This window comes from Ambystoma mexicanum, chromosome 2q (genome assembly GCF_040938575.1).
Source record: "Ambystoma mexicanum isolate Mex_15411 chromosome 2q, UKY_AmexF1_1, whole genome shotgun sequence".
Taxonomy (NCBI): domain Eukaryota; kingdom Metazoa; phylum Chordata; class Amphibia; order Caudata; family Ambystomatidae; genus Ambystoma; species Ambystoma mexicanum.
Window position 1 is genome coordinate 330090649 of NC_090924.1, and position 20633 is coordinate 330111281.

Below are 20633 nucleotides of genomic sequence, written 5' to 3' on the forward strand. Positions count from 1 at the left end.
TAACTCCATTTGATTAAAATGTAAGCTTTTCATTTCAATGGTGCCAGTCAAAACGAATTGTTTTGAAGTCTGACTATATCATCGTCCAGTGCCAAGGACGAGTATGCTCGTCCTTTTTGCATAGACTTACATAATAGCCTGGCACTTAAGGGGTATCCTCTCACAAGTCCAGCTGCCTCCAGCAGAGAAGAGTGCCCTCAGTGCCTTTTTTGATGATGTTCCAACAGGCAGCGACTGACATTCCTTCTTGTTTCATTATAGTGTGTTGCTAGTCAAGAGCCACTACTGGTTCTGATCACTTTCATCCAAAGGGTCTTAAACGATTTCTCTATCATAACATTATTGAAGCTGGTGACTTATTGTAAACCTTTTAAAATTTAAGCGCAGGTTGACATTTCCAGAACTTCAATTACAACCCAAAAGCTTGCATGTTCTAAAACAGTTTTTAATCAGCCAAACCATTGGGCATTTCCGGCTTATGGGTGACTGTGTGCAGTTTAACTCTGAGATAGTTTCAAACACCACAAATTTTCATTCGAGACATAATGAACGTATTAATTCAGTCAGGTGTTCATCTGTGATCCCAGAGAGCTTAAGTCTTTGCATGACCGGCTTGTTCATTTGGGCATTCACTAAACTTGCTACTGGGTGCAGTATGTAACTGATGTGTGGTTATGTCCATTAAAACATCTTTTTTGTATTTCTAGCTTTGTGTTTTTGCAGCTCTTCCATTCACCTTTATTTGGAGATGAATCAAATCGACCCTTACTGGTACCGAACAACCAGGTATGCCATAGTGTTTTGCTTTGAAGAGTACAGCTGTTTTATTCTAGATGGGCAAGTATCCTGCATGTAGGTTTTGTAAATGTAGACACTGGACAGTTACATTAACTTCATCCTAATTTGAGGGCCCCATTGCATTTTTTTAAAATAGAGATTTCCCACCTCTCAAATTGCATGCATACACCGTATCTGTTATGCTGTAATTTCTGTCCTGTACACCCACATTTACTTGTCGATCTTAGGAAAAATGTTAGCATGCATTGAATTAAAACTAATGTACTTTCAGAACATGTAGGGCAGGTATAGCACAGATACTGCTGTTAGAGGAATCACAACATTGCACCAGCCCTGGCAAGTTTATAGGGTTGGTGACTGTTGAGATGTATTTCCTGATCAACTCTTGGGGTGTATTCTGGGCAAACATAGTATGGTGAACAATTAGACACTGAGATCTAGCCAAACCCAATCAAGGTAGGGTAGCAGAGTGCCAAGGCTTAGACTCGGGAGGCGTGTGAGTGTGATCTAGGTCTATAATGAGTCCACACAGAAAACCACCAATAATTCCAATTAGACTGGTAAGTACAAAAATATGTAAGATGTATCAGGCCTTTAAAATGGGCGCTAAGCAAATGAAACCACTAGGCAAATACTGTCAAACACTTAAAATAAAACTGATATATGTATTCCCCATTAGGAGGAGATAGAAAGCATTTGATCCAATAGCCAGGAAGACCGGTAAGAACAACTTTTACAGTAACCGCTAAACAGTTTCCTAATAGTAAGTGCAGCATTAAGATGGTTTTGGGCCTTGTGCCCTAGAGTTATCAGTTCAAACAATACACTTTTCATGAAGGTTTACTATGTGATTGGACAATGCTAATGGCGGATTAAAAAAATAAATAGTAAAGTTTAGGTACGTAAATCACTTCGTCAAATACACTAGTGTTAGGTAAGAATTGGTGCAGTCCAACTGGTGTCCTTGGTATTAGACCCACCTTTTTAATATTGGCCTGTACTACACAAGTTGGTAGTGTGACTGAGCAACCAGGCTTATTTTATTATTTATTTTTTTATTTTATTTAATATTTATATTGCGCCGGTAGCTCGCGAGCCTCGGGGCGCAGAAACAAGGACACGAGAACGGACGGAACAGATAGTGATTAGACAGAGCAGACGGGACAGTCACATAGAATTAAGCTGAGGTATATGCCGTGATGGCCGTTTATTTGAAGATATGGGTTTTTACCTGTTTGCGAAAACGCGAGTAGTTGGTTTCCAGTCTAAGGTGGTCTGGTAGGTTGTTCCAAAGGTTGGCTGCAAGGGTTGGAAAGGCTCTACCTAAGCCACTTTTGAGTTTGTGAGGTGACGTAGCAATTTTAACAAGTTGGGATGGTCTCAGTGTTCTATTAGGAACGTATGGTTTGATCCTAGTTTTTAAGTAGGTTGGTGCCTTTCCGTAGATGCATCTGTGAACGATGGTTAAGGTTTTGAAATGCACCCTATCTTCGATTTTCAGCCAATGAAGCTCCCTTCTGGAGTTGCTGATATGTTCTGTTTTAGTTTTGAGCTTGACAATTCTTACCGCGTTGTTCTGTACAATTTGGTAGCTTTGTAGGTATTGCTTGGAGGCACCCAGGACTAGAGCGTTGCCATAGTCAAGGCGCGATAAAATGGTGGCTCTTGCTATGGTCGCACAATTTTCCTCGGATATGAAAGGTCTGATGGCTTTTATTAGACGGAGGTGGTAGGCACAGTTTTTTTGTTGGTCAGGGAATTTATGATGGCGTCCCTGGCTTTTGAAATTTTGTTGAAGAAGGCGATCTGGGTGGCATCGCATTCTTCTTAAGAGGGTAGGAAAGGAGGGGTAATGGATTTGGGTTTTTCTATGGATTTAAGGATATTGAATAGTTTGCTGGTGGAATTGGTGGCTGTAGAAATCTGTTTTATAGAATTTTTTTATTGGCCTCGGTTATCATATGTTTATATTTTATTTCGCTTTCCTTCCAGCAGGCTTTATTGGCTGATGAAGGATTTTTTAGCCATACATTTTCTCTGTTTCGTTTGTCCTTTTTTTGTTCTGCAAGTTCTTTGGAGAACCATTGTGGTTTTTTTTGGGTGGGTCTAGTTGATTTAGTTTGAAGGGGGGCAATTTGGTCCGTGAGTTTCTCAAGGTGACTAAGTAGATTTGCTAACGTTGTTTCTCAGGACTCATTCTCGGTTTGGTTTTTATCCACCTCAGCTAGGCATTGTATGAGGTGGTTCCTATCAATGTTTTTGTAGTTTCGGTGTGTCGAGAGGGTCGGGCAGTTAGGGGTTTTGGGTTTGGGAAGAGGCAGGGTGATGTGGAAGGATATGCTATGATGGTCTGACCAAATGCAGGGTTCAGTCTTAAACTCTCAGGTTTCGATATTGTTAGAGACGACCCAGTCAAGAAGATGGCCGTTGTCCATTGTGGGCTCTTGGTTGTTGATCTCAAAGTCAATGTTGTTTAGCGATCTTTGAAATTTACTAGCTTCTTTGTCTTTTGTATCGCCATACCAGTGGTTAAAGTCGCCCATGACTAGTGTGGCTGTGTTGGGTCCTTTAAGCATATTGAGTTGATGCGTTATTTCGTCGTTGAATTCTGGGGTGGACGTTGGGGGCCTGTATAGGACAATCAAGTTTAAACTACTGTTAGCCGTAGGGGTGTGTTTGAGGTGCAGTATTTCACAGCCTGTACATGCTATGGTGCTGGGAAACATATGTATAGAGTCTCTTGCGATGACTAATACACCACCCCCCTGGCCTTCTTCTCTGTTTGAGTAGAAGATGGAGTAGCCTTCCGGGACTGCGATGTCGCAGGTGGGGCCGATAGGGTCCTTGAGCCAGGTTTCAGTTATGCAGAAGATGTCTATTTGTTCATTGACAATCCTGTCATGAACACATTGTGCATGTGTTAAGCAAGCATATTTTTAGGTCTAGCTTATTTGAGGGGTGAAACTCGGGACTGTTCCGGGGCGGAACGGTCAATTTCTCTTTTTTGGGGGGCCTTTTGATGGCTGCTTTTACCTTTGAGTCCTGACTGACTCGGTTAAGGGCAGTTTCTACCGCTTTTTGGACCAGGTTAATGCGCGCAAGCTTACTGAGATCTAGCGCGAGCTTGTCGAGGGGGAGCAACCCCATGATTACCTGTGAGGATGTTACACCGGTCTATGGGGAGACGGGCAGCACTTTCCACCCTGAACGCCGCGGATGGCGAGGACCGGCGCAGACCGGCTTGCCCCTGAAAGCGCCGGCGCTGAAAGCGCCTGACGAATCCAAAAATAGGCGGCAAGTGCTCTTGGGAGCTGTAGTTCCCAGAGCCTGTAGTTCAAACATAAATGCAGCAGGAAGACAAAATACGAGTGCTTGCTCGTTGCAGAAATGTCAGAAAATACTTTTAAACACACAAAGGTAAATCTAAGTTACAAAGTATTTCTAAAGCTATACAAAATGTTTCCCAAAATGTGATTCAGAGTAAATGGCAGCAGGTTTAGAAAAATGGGCAGTGCTTCTCTCCCTCCCACAAAATTCAATTAGCTTTCTCCTGGGCCACGAGTGCCTTAGGGATAGATAAAGGAGGCCGGCGGGACCGGCGCAGACCGACTTGCCCCTGAAAGCACCGGCGCTGAAAGCGCCTGACGTATCCTTAACTTAAGAGGGGTAATATGAGCTGTAGAGCTGTGCAATGAAACTATTAAATACAAGTATCCAATTAAACACTTAAAGTTATAGTAAATTATTTATTTATACACAACGATATTTAAAGCATTCTTTAAAAAGCAGCAATTGGCTGTAACATTAATTGCAAGTTAGGATTCAATTCAAATAGTGAACAATAAAGCAGGTGAGTAAATCAGGCATATGCTACACATGTTCCAGCACCCGGAGGTGAGGTCAGTATAACATTTATATTGTATCACGTTTGCAATATGGAGTTTTTCAGGAAGGAAAGGTTAGGGTTAGATCGGAACAAAGTGTTCCAGCTGGCTGCCTTCACGATCCAATGCAGTAGACCCTTGTTCCTGGAGGGCAGACGTATGGCGGGCTCCTGCTGCAGCACTCGAGAGTGGGACTCGGCAGCAATGGATTTCCGTAGATTCAGCGGCACTTTGTGGTTTTGGCGCCTCTTTGTCAGTGCCAATGAAGAACAAAAAGCCCTGGTTAAGATTTCCTTGATCCCTCGGTAAGGGGACTCTGGACGCAGATTTCTTGCTTCTGTAGGGTCCTCTGGATGCCTATGAAGATCTGGTCAGATTTGGACTTCGGAAGTGAATGTATGCACATGTGGTCGAGGTACCCCGGGTATTCGGCTCCTGCAGCCTTGGAAAGTCACAGCAAGACGGGGGATGCACCAAAATAGTTTGTCTTGAGGCTAGTTGGTCCCACCAGCCTAAGGGAGGATGTTGACCTTTGCGGGTCTTCCCTGTCGATTCGTAAGCGGGGTCAGCACAGCTGGAGGGCTTCACCGTGCACTTTTTGGTCCAGGAGGGTGCTGCTGGCGTCTTCTCTCGTCTTCTGCTTCAGGTTCTGTTCTCCAGTGGTAGACTGGGCTTCTAGTCCCAAAAACCTCACTTTTCATGCAAGTTCCCATTCATTCACAGCACTGGGCTGTCAATCACACAGCAGGGTGACTGCAGCCGGCCAATGGGAACTGGTTTCACTCAGGCACACCTAAAAACAAAGGACAGGGAAGTTTCGGGACCCTCCCTCACTTCCTGCTGAGAAGAAACTAACAAATGGTGAAACAACAAGACAGGAGCCATTTTGGGGAAATTGTCACCCTAGTGTGCAGCACTGCAGTTGAGGTGTCAACCTGCAGCTACATGTCACTGGGGAGTAAAAAAGAAACCACTGCCACCAGCCATTCAAATGAGTTAGTGTAACAAAATATTACATGTGGAATGGGTTCATGGAATTACTATGTAACCCTGCAGCACTCCACATAGGGTAGTGTGTGCTGGACCCATGCTGGACCCATAAAGTAAAGGTAAGTACGACAGGGGTTATCTTACTATTCTTGGGAACAGTTGTTCACCCCAGAAAATGTGATTTAACATTAAGAGAAGTCCAAGGGACATCTCAGTGGCACTGCACAAAAGGTGCTGTGTCTCACAATACAAAAGTAGATGCTTATTGAGTTTACCAGACTCCATAAAACAGTAAGGAACATGGAAAATCATAGTCGGGAAAACACATGAGTGAGTGAAAAAAGGAGCTTGGGGTCTCTAAAGTTAAAGGGAATTGGCACAGGAATGAAAGTTTGCTCTAACAACTAGGATAGCCCTAGGAAGGCCTGGTCTCTGCCGACCAAAGTCAGAAAAGAGTGATAGTGACAGGACTTTACACACGTTACCCTATCAAGAACAGGGGGGGGAAGGAACAGGCATGTTAACTTCCCCACTGGCTGAATTCTCCAAAGACCACTGCTGTGGGTGTGTTCTTCTGTGCTTGGTCCCATCTAAAGGGTCCCTGGTGTTGCTAGTGCAGAGGTCACTTTTAGACCGAAGACTTGGTTTTGGTAGGTCGTGGTGCTTGAATCTTGGTTGCAGGCACCGTTAGCTGAATACCCTTGTGAAGAAAAGATGAAGACTTATGCAGACAACCTCAAGATGTCTCTAGGGAGCTAAGAAGACTAGTTGCAACGGGAGCCACCATCGTCGGGCAGCAACTGGCGATCTTCAATGGGCATCTTCTGTTGATGCAATAAGGCTGAAAATACAGCAGCAGGTGTCTTCTAATACAAGCTTAAGATCCTCCAAATTCCAAGGATGCAATCAGAAACTGCAATGGCTGAAGCGAGGTAGCCCAGGAGAGAGCTGGTCACTCCACTGGTTGGTCCAGAGACACTTCTGAAGGCAATGATCCTTGAACAGGGTTGAGACTGGTTCTTCCCACCTATTTAGTGGTTGAAGCACTGATGAGGGTCACCTTTAGATCAGGACAGATGAGCAGGGATTTAGGCGGACTTCAATGAAGTTGGTGCTGGTCAGCGGCAGGAGTCGTCCTCGGTTTCTCAGTGGGCTGCACTTGTTCATAGAGGTGGTGGCTCCAATGATGATCTTTCGATCCAAGATCTGGGCTGGGCACCCGCCCTGGGTCCCCCAATGGTAAGGATCTGCATCATTGAAACTGCTTGAGGCTATCCAATGAGGGATAGCTACTTGCCACAACGTCTGCCCAGCAGCAGACATTCAGGCACCAGAATGTGTATTTGGGCCAGACAGTCCCAGACCCCACTTCCAGGCTGAAACACAAACTGCCTCTTAGCACGGCAAAGGGCTTCACATATATGGCAATTGCAATCCTAATACAGTAGCAAGAAGGCCAAAGGACAAACAAAAACCCTGTGGCATGGCCATTTTAAAGCGCTAGTCTGGAACCTCAGCAGTGGTCTCTGGAGAAATCTGAATATGCAGATGGGTAGGTTAACACCTCTGTTCCGTTCCCCCCACCCCCACAATACTCCATAGGGTTAAATAGGTGTAAAATCCTGTTTCTCTTTTCTGACTTAGTTCATTAGCAATCTAGTCCAGGATCTCCTTCTGGACCTTCCCTATTGTAGCGGGATTGAGCAAGTTATTTGCTTGATCTTCCCTTAACTTTTTGGATATCTGAATCGTCCAGTCACATAATAAACATACCTAAAAAGTATTTCTTTTGGAACTTAAGACTTTATGGCACAAAGCCCCAAAACATCTCAGGCTGGGTTTATTAAGTAATGGGCAACTGTTTGTGTTTGTACTGTGTTTATTGCATCTGACTACATACCTGTAGTGCACTGGTTTTGAATCATATGCGTTTCTATCTTCTCAAAAGAGTCAATTTATGTATGTATTTTATAGTAAGTGTGTGACAGTATATGCCTAGAAATTTTGTTGCTTTTTGTGTATTTTAAAGGCCTAATAAATCATTGTATATTTTTGTATTTTCTCTCTAACTGGAATTATGTTGCTGCGTGTGGACTCATTGTAGCTCTAGAACCCTCTCACTCTCCTCCTGAGTCTAAGCCTTTCTGCCATCTACCTTGATTGGGTTTGACTAGACCTCCGAGTCTTTCTTGTTCACCATAATATGTTGGCCTCCCAAAATACACCCACAGGGTTGATTTTGGAAATCGATATTAACATTCAGGTTTGGCGACCAAAGTCCTTTGGAAGGATTGCATAGATACTTGCAGTAAATTGCGGTCCATAGGACCTGGTGGATTGGACTGCAGGTGACTCCAAGACCCTGTAGAAGATTACTAGCAACTGTTTTGAATTCAAAAAGAGTACAGGAATGTGGCTGAAACTGCTGGATGAGATCAAGGAAACCCAAGTGTTGCGGGTACATGGGCTTTTGCATGTCAGAATTATGTTTTGGTCATGGTGCCCTTCCTGTTTAAGGGTCTGCAAACTGAGCGCATGCAGATGGCTGAGTGAAGAAAATGTCAGCCATGTTTGATCACCCATGAAGTGATGGGCACAACACCAGTAGCACAGAGGAAACACAATAGTGACTTTTTAAAATGGGGCCCTGGATGCGCTGGTGAGTACAAAATGCTTTCGGATAGGATTCAATAAAGTCCCTCCAGGATGAGAAGCTAATGGAAGTCCAACTGGAAGGGGATTTTTCAGAACCACTACTGGTGTGGGGTTCTGGGAAGCCAACCCGGATGGACCTGCAAAGGTTTTCAACTCCTTTGGTAATGAGCAATAAGACTTACACGGAGGAGTTCAGGGGGTTTGGTCAACAAACACAATTAACAAACAGAGGAAATTGGCAAGGAATGCATTGTCCATATCGCAAATGCAAAATACTCTATTTAGCAACACATATTCATTAAGCCAAATTACCTAATGTTCAAGGTAAGCAACCAGCTTGTGCGTACTAAGGGGGAAGTTTGCAAAGTTCTTTAAAGTTCTCTCATACGAAGCAGTGGGGGCTCAATGCAGTAGATAGTACTAGGCAGTACAAATATTCGTATGATAAGAAAGTTAGGTTTCCTGTGTAGGATAGGAGCAGCTGCCAATCCTAGTCATCCAGGGGGACGCCACAGAACACTTAATTGGGTGACTGTAAGAGGCTGGCTCAGTGAAGTTCAAAGGCTTTATTTTCAGTTTTACAGTCAGTTAATTCTTAAACCTCAAGGTGACCTGAACCACTTTGTATTCGACTCCTAGGCGTACCCTCTGACATCCCCAGAGAATGTATTTTAAGGAGAGTAGGCAGGCTGATGTAGTGAGTGAGTTCACCTTCCCTGAATTCGACTGGATGCAGGCGGGCCCATAGGCACACCCAAGTGCAGCATACGAACATGCGAAAGCACAACTCTGAGACCCTGCGAAGGGGCCCATCCACTAGGCCCACTGATGAATACGACCTGGCTAACTTTGTTGGCAATGGTTCCCCAAAAGAGCCTGTGCTTCCTTTCCATGCAGCCCTGAAGGACTCTGTCCTAGAACTCTGTACCGGCCGTGCACTATACCTGTGCCCTTGCAAATTCCTCTCACGTTTTATGGACAGTGATAGCCAAGGCTCCGTCCCATCTCACTGAAGGAGTAACTGCAGATGGTTGCAATGCACTGGTTGCTGACAGAAAGGTGGAGAAGTGCTAAAGCCGCCACGCGCGGCTCGATGCTGCAGATTGTGTGGCCCGATCAGTGGGCATTAGTCCGTTGGCCAGGAAGCTCTCTTGGCTGAGAAAACCTGTGTTCACCCCAGATGTCCAAGCAAAAGTCCTTGGTATGCCCTTTGATGAGGAGCACTTATTTGGCCCAAATGCAGATGACATCCTGGAGGGTTTATAGTCAAAAAGTCGAATCCAATAATGTCGAAAGTCAAAAAGTCGAAAACAAAAAGTCGAAAACAAAAAGTCGAAAACAAAAATGTCGAATTTTTTTTTTTGGTTGCTTTTTTTTCGAAATGGGGGGGTCCCCCCCAACCCCCCATTTAAATTTTTTTTGTTTTACCCCTTTTTTTTACCCCCGGAGCCCAAAAAAAATATATAAATAAAAAAAAAAAAAAATTCGACATTTTTGTTTTCCACTTTTTGGATTCGACATTTTTGTAATTCGACATTATTGATTCGACATTATGACTGGACACCATCCTGGAGAAATGTCACGTGCGAGTCCGCGCCCCCTAAACAGGATACGTTGCAATCATGTTTATGTTTGTGTTTATTGAATTTATATAGCGCTTTAAGCCAAAGCGCTTTACAATATAACAGGTAAAAAGTGAGAGAAGCATATTTACAAACATGAACAGGTCATTAGAACAATAAGTAGAACTATTTACAGGGTGGGGAAGGGTAGAGGAGGGGGTAGGTGATGGGAGTTAACGTGTGCAGGATTTGAGGTAGGGGGAGAGGGAGGGGAAGTGAAGGGGGAGTGGTCTGGTGTCCTCATTGACGTTAAGTAGTATATGTTACCAATGTAAGGTCAGGGGGAAGGGGAGAGGATGGGGGAAAGGATGGGGGCAAGGGTAGGAAGGGGCGGATAGGGAAGGGAAGTCAGGGGGGAGTGAAGGAGATGGGCTTTCAGGGAGTGGCGGAAGGATGAGCAGGTAGGGGTGGAGCGGATGGAGAGCGGGAGGGAGTTCCAGTGTAGGGGGACCAAGAGTTGAAAAGAGCAGAAGCGTGAGGAGGCACATTGGGCTGGGGGTACAGTGAGGAGGTAGAGGTTTTCTGAGCGGAGAGAGCGGGGGGGGGAGTAAAATGAGAGGAGGGATGAAAGGTAGAGGTCATGGAGAGATTTGTAGACAAGACAGAGGAATTGAAATTTCAGTTGTGAGAGGAAGGGAAGCCAGCCAAGTTCAGAGAGAGAGGTAGAAATAAAGCCTCGAGGGCCGAGGAGACATAGTATGGATAGAGGAGTGGTAGATGGATTTTAGGGGAGTTAGGTGAGAGGCAGGGAGTCCAAAGAGGAGAGAGGAGCAGTAGAAGAGGTGGGAGAAAATAAGGGAGGAGATTAGGCGTTTGGAAGCATGGAATATGAGAGAGGAGCAGATCTTGCAGATGTTATAGAGATGGTGGCGACAGGCTCGAGAGGCTAGAGAGATGTGGTTAGAGAGGGGAGTCGAGGTGGAGGCCGAGATTGCGGGCATGGGAAGATATGGGGAGGTTGGAAGGTGGAAAGTGGATGAAGGGAGGAGGAGAAGGGGAGAGAGTGTTAGAAGGGAAGAAAAGCACCTCAGTCTTGTCAGTATTGAGGGAAAGAAAGTGGGATGACATCCAATCTTTTATGGCCATGAGGCAGGAAGAAAGAGTGAGGTGGAGGTCAGATGTGAAGGAAGAGAAGGAAAGAAAGAGTTGGGTGTCATCAGCGTAGAAGTGGTGGGAAATGCCGAAAGAAGAGATGACTGGGGAGAGAAGGGAGGTGTAGAGAGAAAAAGAAAGGGTCCCAGCACGGAACCCTGAGGGACGCCATAGTTCAGGGGGAGGCTGGAGGAGGAGCGGCCGCCCCAGGAGACGGTGAGGGATTGATTGGAGAGGTGAGCCAGGAGAGAACAGAGTCTTTGAAGCCAAAGGAGGACAGAGTGCTAAGAAGTAAGGGGTGATCTACGGTATCAAAAGCTGCAGAGAGATCAAGGAGGATGAGAATTGAAGATTGCTTGGCGTAGCGAGCAGTGAGGGAGAGAGTTGAGGACATAGGTGAGGGCAGTCTCAGTGGAGTGTTTAGGGCGGAAACCAGATTGAGAGGTGGGGAGGAGGGAGTGGGATGAGACGAAAGTAGAAAGTTGAGAGTAGGCAAGGCGCTCGAGGAGCTTAGAAATGAAGGGGAGAAGGGAGATTGGCTGGAAGTTGGAGCCAAGAAGAGGGTTAGCAGAAGGTTTCTTCAGGATAGGGATTATGGTAGTGTGTTTGAAAGTTGAAGGAAAGGTGGTGGGCGAGCGACAGATGTTGAAGAAGGTAGTTGGGTAGGGAATAAGGAGGAGGTACATTTTGGGGGATGAGGGAAGTGGGGATGGGGTCAGAGGGTCAGCGGTAGGGTACGTTTTGGACAGGAGGTGGGAAACGCATGCAGGTGTGATAGGAGAAAAGGTGGACAGGTTGGCAGAGCTGGAGGAGGGGGAGGGGGAAGGGGGAGAGAAGAAAGAAGAGGAGAGGATGTTCTGGCGAAGAGAGGGGATTTTGGATGAGAAGTAGTTCGCGAAGTCAGAGGGAGAGAGGGGAGAGTTCGTGGAAGGGCCAGAAGTGGGAGGGGAGAGAAGCCGAGAGAGGGTCTGGAAGATACGGCGAGGATGAGGAGCTTTTGAGTGGAGGAGGCTAGAGTAGTAGGAGCGTTTGGCAAATGAGAGGCAAGAGTCGTAGAGAGAGTGATATGAGAAATAAGAGGATTGATTAGTCAGAGAAGGGGATTTGATCCAGCGTTGTTCGAGGCATCTGTGGAGGCGGCGCATGGACAGAAGGTGTGAAGAGAGCCAGGGTTGGGAAGGTTTGTGAGAATGGGAGAATGGGAGAAGGGAGCGAGAGGATAGAGTTGGTCAAGACTGGAGGTTATAGAGGAGGACAGTGAGGAGAGGGTGTCAACTGCTGAGAGGGAAGCGAATCAGAGAGGGGGAAGGGAGGAAGAACATAAGTCGTGGAAGACAGTAGGGTTGAAGTTGCAGAGGTTGCGATGAGAGAAGGAGGGAGAGTAGGGAGAGGTGGGGGAAGATGAGGGGGGAGGAGTGAGGGAGAATGAGAGCAAGGCGTGGTCGGAGAGAAAGTTGGGAAGAGACGATACAGGGGAGGGAGAGTAAGAAGAGAGAAAAATTAGATCGAGTATGGAGCCAGAGGAATGGGTAGGGGGGGTAAGAAGGGGAGAGAGGAGGTAGGAGTCAAGCAATGAAAGAAGAGGAGAAGAATGAGCGGTGGGTGAGAGAGGGAGGTTGAAGTCGCCAAGGACTGAGAGAGGAGTAGGGGAAGGAGAGATGAGAGAGAGAAGATGGTCAAGGTCTTCATAGAAGGAAGAGAGGGGGCCAGGAGGTATATAAATAATTAAGAAGGAGATCGCATGAGGATAGGTGAAGGATTTGAAAAGAAATTCAAAGGAAGAGAAGGTGGGGAGGGTGAGGGTAGGGGATGAGGAAAGACATTTAGAGTGAAGAATGAGGCCGACGCCGCCTCTGCGACCAGAGGGGCGTGAGACATGAGAGAAGGAGGAGGAGGAGGAGGAGGAGGTGGAGGGAGACGCAGGGACTGTGGAATTGAAGAGGGGGATCCAAGTCTCGGTGATGCAGAGGAAATGAAGGTTGAGTCGGAAGAACAGGTCAAGGGTCGCAGTGGCTTTATTGCAGATGGAACAGGTATTCCAGAGGGCAATGTTGATGATGCCGGAGGGGCTAGCAGTGGGGAGGTGGGTAAGATTGGGGCGAGTAGGGATTGTGCGAGGAGGGAGGGGGGGAGGAGGAGGTGGACATTAGGGGTGGGCATTAGGGGTGGGCATTAGGGTGAGGGGAAGGTAGAGGAGGAGGAGGACCAGGGGGAGGGAGTTGGAGGGAAGACGACGAAGGGAGAGGCAGATGGGGTGCATGACAGGAAAGGGAAGGAGTAAGTGCTGGTGGATGTGGGAGAAGTGAGGACAGCAGGGGCCAGGAATAGGGGGTGCAGCAGGAAGTGATCAAGGGGGGGTTGGAGAGGTCAGCTGAGAAGCAGAGCGTCCAGGGCAAAGGGGTGGGTAGAAGAGGCTAGGAGGAGTTCCAAGGGGTAAGGGCAAGAACGGCGACAGCAGGGGCCTAGAGTAAAGGTTGTGGCAGGGTGCGATCAAGGGCAGCTGGAGAGATCAGCAGGGGAAGCAGAGGGTTGGGTAGCAGAGGCTAGGAGTCCCAAGGGGTAGGGGCAAGAACGGAGACAGCAGGGGCCTAGAGTAAAGGTTGCGGCAGGGTGCGATCAAGGGCAGCTGGAGAGATCAGCAGGGCAGCAGAGCGTCCGGGGTAGAGAGCAGCAGAGCTTCCGTAACAGAGAGGTCATTGGCAGAGTTAGAAGGAGGCGGTAAGGCAAAGGCTCCTGCAGGTGGTGGACTCAGGAGAGCTTGCCAGGGGCAAGCGGCTCAGCAGGCGGGGAATGAAGGCCAGTGACGGCACCCAGACACTGGTGGTTCTGGCGAGGGGTACGACAATGTCCTGGGAAGGGCAAAGCGGCCCAGGAGGCGGTAGTGGGGCAAGGTTCCTGTGGGTGGTGGGCTCAGGAGAAGGCCGGAAGCGGCCCGGCAGGGGAGCGAATGAGGGCCAGATAGTGGCCCGGAGACAGAGCTCAAGGGCGCCAACAGCGTCCAGCTACTGGTTGTACTGGTGAAGGGCTCTGCAGGTGCACAGTCTAGGGCAGGGATCTTCCAGGAGGTGGATGCGGCGTCGGCTGCCCGTGTCACCTCGTCGCCGCTGCTTGCACGCTGCTCCATTCAGGATTCCCTTAGCTTCGGGCTGGTGGGGTCACAGGAGACTCTGTTGTCGTGGCACCTAGCGCGGCAAGGGGGTGAAGGGGGGGGTTGACTGCTCCCCTGGTCTCTTATGTGTTCCCTGGCACGGGGAGTGCCTCTTTGGTGAGGGCCAAGTCGCTTCGGGCCAAATACGTAATCATAGATGAGGAGTGATCTATGTAATCATAGAGGAGGAGTAGTACATTACTCCATTGAACTAGCTGAAGAGGGTAAATTAATGAGATGGGTGTCTGTGATTCCTAGGCAGGATCCGGTACTATTTTAGGCGAGGAGTACTACACAAATGAATTATTTGTAGAGGGCGAAATTAATGCAAAGAACACCTGTGCATAATAACAAGTAAGAAACCAATGAGGACAAAGACATGTACCCCGAGTACCAAGTTATGATAACCACATAATTGAAAAGCACATACAAATACACTTAGCGACTTCTTTGTATCTAGTTTGATAAATGCTTTTTAAAATGTGTCTATTCACTATAATAACATCACAATATTGATATGCCCTGAGCAAGAGCTTTCAGCTTTATAAATGTGTTGGCATTACGTTGGCACAATATAAAAATTGTCAGAACACCAAATATGATGCATATCAAGTCTGTTATGACAATATAAATTATGGAACTATTAATTAAGGGAAATTGTCAAGTATAAGTCTGTTCATTTCACAAAAGTTAGGCCAGAGGACAGAGAACGACATGTCCACAGATTTAGTAGTGGTTTGGGTTATCTCACTTTTCAGCAGTGGGGAGACTAGACCAGCACTCAGAGGAATGGGTGTACGTTACTTTGGGCACGTGGATTCGCCAGGTGGCAACCCAGCGCTACTGCTTCCATTTCTGATGGTGTCTGCCAGATTGTCGTCATTCCCAACCTTTTCTGCCACCAGATCAGTGCACCTGCAGGAGATTCATTCCCTGCTGGAGTTGACAGCCATAGAACCAGTGCCATCTACAGAGCTGGGCCACCGCTTCCTGGTGCCAAAAAAGGAGAGAGGACTGTGTCCCATCTTTGACATGAGGTGCTTAAAAAAGTTCCTCAGGAAGGACACATTCAAAATGGTGACCCTAATGCAGATTCTGTAGGCCAAGAGATTTTTTGTTGTCACTGGACCTTCACGACGCTTATTTTCATGTGCCAAAACATCCAAAGCACAGGAAGTACCAGAGGTTTATGATTGGCAGTCCCCATTACCAGTTTCAAGTCTAGCCGTTCAGGCTATCCTGCGTCTTCACCAAATAGTTGTCATTGGTGGCAGCTCATCTAAGGAGAGGGTGGAGATTCAGGTCTTCCCTTACTTCCCTACCGACTCGCTAATCGATCCAGTCTCCAGTTTCTAGGTCTCATGACATTATTATGGTGCAAGGGGTTTAATTTAGGATGAAGTGGCTTCTCAGGTCTCAGTGGACACAGTTCTCTGGCACCTATTATTTTTTTTTCTTTTTTTTTGTATTTGGTTCAATTACAAAAAAAAATTGTAGAACCTTTACAAAACAGAATAAAAAAATTAAAATATTTACATTTATAACATATCACTTTACGTCATCCTATAGACAGGTTCAAAATAGAGGATATCGTGTCAAACACTTTATACCCTCTAATTCTTAAAATTTCAGCAGTTCTTTTTCAATATTCTTACACAGATTGACCAATTCAAATATCAAAGATTTGTGTGTACCTTGCATCATGCGTACCCAGAGAAATTGCATGCAATCTTCAAAATCAATGTTCACAAATTTCGAGAGCCGATTGGTCCTTATTGTTTTGAAATATGGGCATTCAAGGATGAGATGTTTCATCGGCTCTTTACAAGAAGGAAAACGGCATTTTGTTAACTTGGGTTCACTGTTTTTGGTCCTGTTTGCAGTTCTTTCTCTAGTATGGTATAAATTCAATCTATACCTAATGTAAGATTGTCGGGTATGGTTGCATGGAAATAAAACCACATGGTCAAATCGGGGAATGCGTTGTTTGAGAAAAGCACCATACTCTTTGTACATGTGGTATGTTGATATACTTTCTATTGTGCTCCTCCAATCCTGTTCAAAAAGCTTCTTTTTTGCAAATGCGGGACGATGATATACATCTTCTATAGTAATTTCTAAGGAGTTCAAGATGTGCTGCATACTAATATGATATTCGTTAAAGGAGGCAGAAGTGGAAGAATTCAACATGCTATTCAAATCAATGTACAAAGAGTTTTTGGGTGCAAAATGAATCTTTACATAACCTGATAGTTGACGCCATTTCCAACGTGTAGATAATGCAACCAACCCAAGCTCGTGACGTATCACTGCATTTGGTATACACATAGGAAGGTGCATGGCAGATTTTATCAGTGATCCCTGCGTAGAGTTCAAAATTGCAGTGACGTCTCTTAGAACGTATCAATGGAATACAGAATAACGGATTCAATTTTTAGTGTCAAGAAGTCTATCATAGGTGTTAATGAAAATGTGCAGTATTTTGAATAAATAATTTTTAATTGGGATAATAGAGGACGCGACTTGTTTTTAATTATATCTGTCCATGCTTTAATTGAATTTTGATCAGTCAAATTGTAGCCCAGATATATCGCACTAGAAGTACATGGAATTTGGGTATTCATGATCTCCCATTGATATCCCTTACTGTTTTGCTTGGTGCCGAACTTTAAAATAGCTGTTTTTGCGGGGTTTGGAGTAAGATTGTGGGCGACTGCAAAGTCCTGGAAAAGCAATAGCTTAGTTTGCAGCCCGGCAGGCGTGGGGTCGAAAACTATGATGTCGTCTGCAAATGCAATCCATTTCAGTCGTAGAGATCCAATTTTGACAGAGAACAGATTGCTGTGGTCCCATTCCTTATCAAGGTCAGAAAGATAAAGGTTAAACAAGGTTTTCACTAGGTTGCAGCCTTGCTTGAGACCAATGGACGTACTGATAGGATCAGTTGTTCTACCATCGGCAGAGATTTTTATTTTATACAAAGTGTTGCTGTGAAGTTTGATGAACCAATAAAGTAATACTGTAGGAATTCCCATAGATCTCAGTTTGTTCCGCAGGAGGTTTCGTGCTACATTATCAAAAGCTGATGTCATGTCTATCATGGCCATATATACGGATTGGGAATTATTTCCCTTTGAACCCGCGATCAGATGAGACATGACAGCAGCGTTCAATGAGGAACTCATACCTTTTCTGAAACCTGTTTGGTATTTCAAGTAAAGGCTGTTTTCTTTAATGAATTTTTCCGAGGTCGTGTAAAAGAAGAATAGCAAACAATTTTGCATCTGTATCAATCAGAGAGATAGGTCTATAGTTCTGTGGAAGAGAAGGATCGCCCTTTTTGAAAATAGGGACAATATTCGCTGTAGTCCAAAAATGGGGGAATATGAACAGTATTAATAATTGAGTCAAATTTGGTTTGCAGATATCCGTCCAGGGTCAGCTTTGTAAAGGCAAGGAGGAAGGCCATCAGGGCCTGCTGATTTCGAATAAGATATTTTTGATATTGCCCATTTAAGATCTTCCTGTGTCCATTTCAAGCGGTCGATCCTGCTATAACACAATTGAACATCAGGAACAGATTCAAATCTCAATGGAATATGGTATTTCGTTGTTATGTAATCACGCCATACTAGGTCAAATATGCAAAAGGATGTGGTTGGAGAAATTCCTTTATCATCCTTTTTAATCGTGCGCCATATTGTTCTTGTATCGTGCATGGTTATAGCTCTTATAAGGTCACAGTTCTCTCAATTTTTATATTTCAGTATATAAGTTCCTCTTATATTCTTTCAGAATTTGAGCCCGGCTACAACGGTAGAGTTCTATTCCCCGACCTGATGTTTTAAGTTGTCTGAGAGCCTTGTTTTTCTCTCGTTTTAGGGTCTTACAGGTGGAATGAAACGGATGGGATGATCACTCCAAATATACTTTTTGCTGAAAAAGGAGAGAGCATTGTTTATCACATCAGAGTAACAATTCATCCCCAAAGTTTGATTCATTGTTGAAAGATCGGGGTGATTGTATTTGCTGTGATACATAGTTAACAAATTGCTGGCACAATCCTTAACTCCATCTAATGGAGATTTGAGGTTGGTCGATCTCAACTAGTGCCAGGGCTGGTACCATATCCAATGTTCCACATTTCCATTTAAGATTACAATCTATACGTGCATGGTCGCTGATTAAAATACGACTGCATTGCAAAGGTGAGATAAGAGAAGACTGGGTTCGGGTAACAAAGATGAAGTCAATTGTTGATGATTTAGATCCACGCGACCCTGTGATCTGAGACTTCATCTCATTACTTGCAACTGTATCCATATCCCAATTTCCTAATAACTCTCTGAATTGCGCACCTCTTCCCCATGAGGGATATGAGGGCTTTATTGGACCACATTCACTCAATTCCCTACAGTTGCAGTTGAAGTCACCACCAATGATAATTTCTAGGGGTTGGTATTTACTGGACATATTCTCTAAACATTCATCCAGTTCATCAAGCATTGCTACAATCGGTGATGCAGCAGGGTTCCAGTATAGAGAGATAATTAAAATTGAAGTGATCCTTTTTGACGATTTATTCTGTACAAGTACACCCAATAGGTTTGCGGATTCCCATACTCAATTTGACTGGAGTTTGACCGAGTTATTGATAGCAATTGCAAGTCCACCACTCGGACGACCTAGGGAAGGCCTTTTTGCAAGCTTGCAATAGGTGGAGAACCCTGGTATGATAAATGTGGTCAATTTCATTGTCTCCTGTAGTAAAAGAATCATTGGTTGGTTCTTGGTCAATAGTGATGCGTGCCATCTCGTGAAGTTAGCGTAGCCACAGGTATTCCATGAAAGAACCTTAAGCAAGCTGCGTTCAGCAGGCTATGAGGAAATAGATGACATTTTAGATCCTAGGATAGCAGTGACCATTGGTTCGAGCCATGGAATACCTTTTGTTATCGCTACGTGCGCTAGGAGTGTGTGCAAGTCTCCATCATTACTACCGGTAGTTTGTTGAACATCAGTGCTACTTGCTGCTTTCGCAGCAATGGCAGGGTCAATGTAGGCAAGGAAATCATTGGCTTTTGCTTCCAATTCAAAGGTCAATAGTTTTAGACATTGGTTTTTGAGCTCATCACGATTGAACCAAAGGAACTTCAATATCGTTTCAGAGCTCAGATAGCATACTGCTCTACAGTTGTCGGTCTGGGAGATAGACACCCTGAGGATGTCTTCGAATTTCACCATTCTGAGTTGTGGGATGCGAGAGAAGAGCGACAGGATAAAAGATTGATTAATGCGCTTCCCTGCAGTTGAGTCCCTATTACTTTCAAGACCAACAAGATGATGATTGTTGACAACCTCGGGCAGGTTCTCAGGTTTTTTCACTTCACTTCGAAGGGGATGAGAGACTTCCCCTTTCACCATCTGCGATACAAGTGTTGATATCACCTTACTTTGGGTTTCAGTATTCAAGTTGTTGATGTATAGGGCCTTTCTCAGGATTTCTAATATTTCATGATTAGGTTTCACAGGGCTTATTTTTTCAGTCCAAGAAGGTGGCGATGATTCCCCCCTGGTCATCGTTGACGACAGAACAGGAAGCATCTTGGTGAGTGTTTCAATACCCCATGTGCCCTCCTCCAAGGCTTTTTTCAGGGTTTCAAGAGATTCTTGATGAGGGTTCACTAAGTCGTTAGAGTTGGACTCGGGAACAGCTCTACTCAAAGCTGGGCCATGTATGGAAATGCGAGTAGGGGAAACAATTGTTTTTGCTTCCTCTTTGTCAGTGGAACTGCTCCGTTTCAGTGATCTAGAGTGTACAATTTCCAACTCGTTGTCTGGTAGGAGCAACTCATCCTCCGTGGAAGTGGTTCCTGCAGATTTTGCCTTGAGTTGGTCAGATTCTATATCCAATACTGAGACTTTTCCTTTACCATTGATCATATTTGAGAACTTGTTATTACAAGTCGTATTTTTCCCTACGGGAATCCCTGAGCCGTATAGGGGCTCAGTGCATACCGCACTGTAGGATTTTCTCAGTACCAATTGTGGAATGGTGTTAGTTTCCGAATCGTCGTTGGATATAGAATGTTCAATTGCAACATCTTTTCTAGTTGTACAGCTTCTTCCTGAAATCGGGAAATAGCTGTTCAAATTTGATTTAAAGTGTGGGAGAGGTGTCTCATCGGTCACTTTGGCCTCTGATCCAGTAATAATTGATACTGAATTAGCTTGTGGGCCTTTGGTAGAAACATCAGCTAGAAGAGGTTTGGTTGGTGCCGTTTTCACTGGAGCCTTTCGTTTTTTCGGAATAGCTTCGATCCTTCTGTTTTTGGATTGTAATTTAAGCTTAATGATTGGAGTCGATATTAATGCTTCCTGACTTTCCTTTAATTGCTGACGGTCAATGCTTTCTTCATCGGAAATTACTATGACCATTTCTTC

The 20633-nt window shown here is 45.2% G+C and overlaps 1 protein-coding gene across 4 annotated transcripts in view; it reads left to right on the forward strand.

Moving 5' to 3' along the window:
• The window catches only part of TSC2 (TSC complex subunit 2), a 1437517-nt gene that overhangs the window by 1082451 nt on the left and 334433 nt on the right, over positions 1 to 20633 (forward strand). For all 4 annotated transcript variants that reach the window (XM_069647328.1, XM_069647330.1, XM_069647331.1 and 1 more), the window contains one exon: positions 708 to 786. In XM_069647328.1, the coding sequence (XP_069503429.1) occupies positions 708 to 786 (79 nt within the window). The remainder of the gene's footprint in view (positions 1 to 707; positions 787 to 20633) is intronic.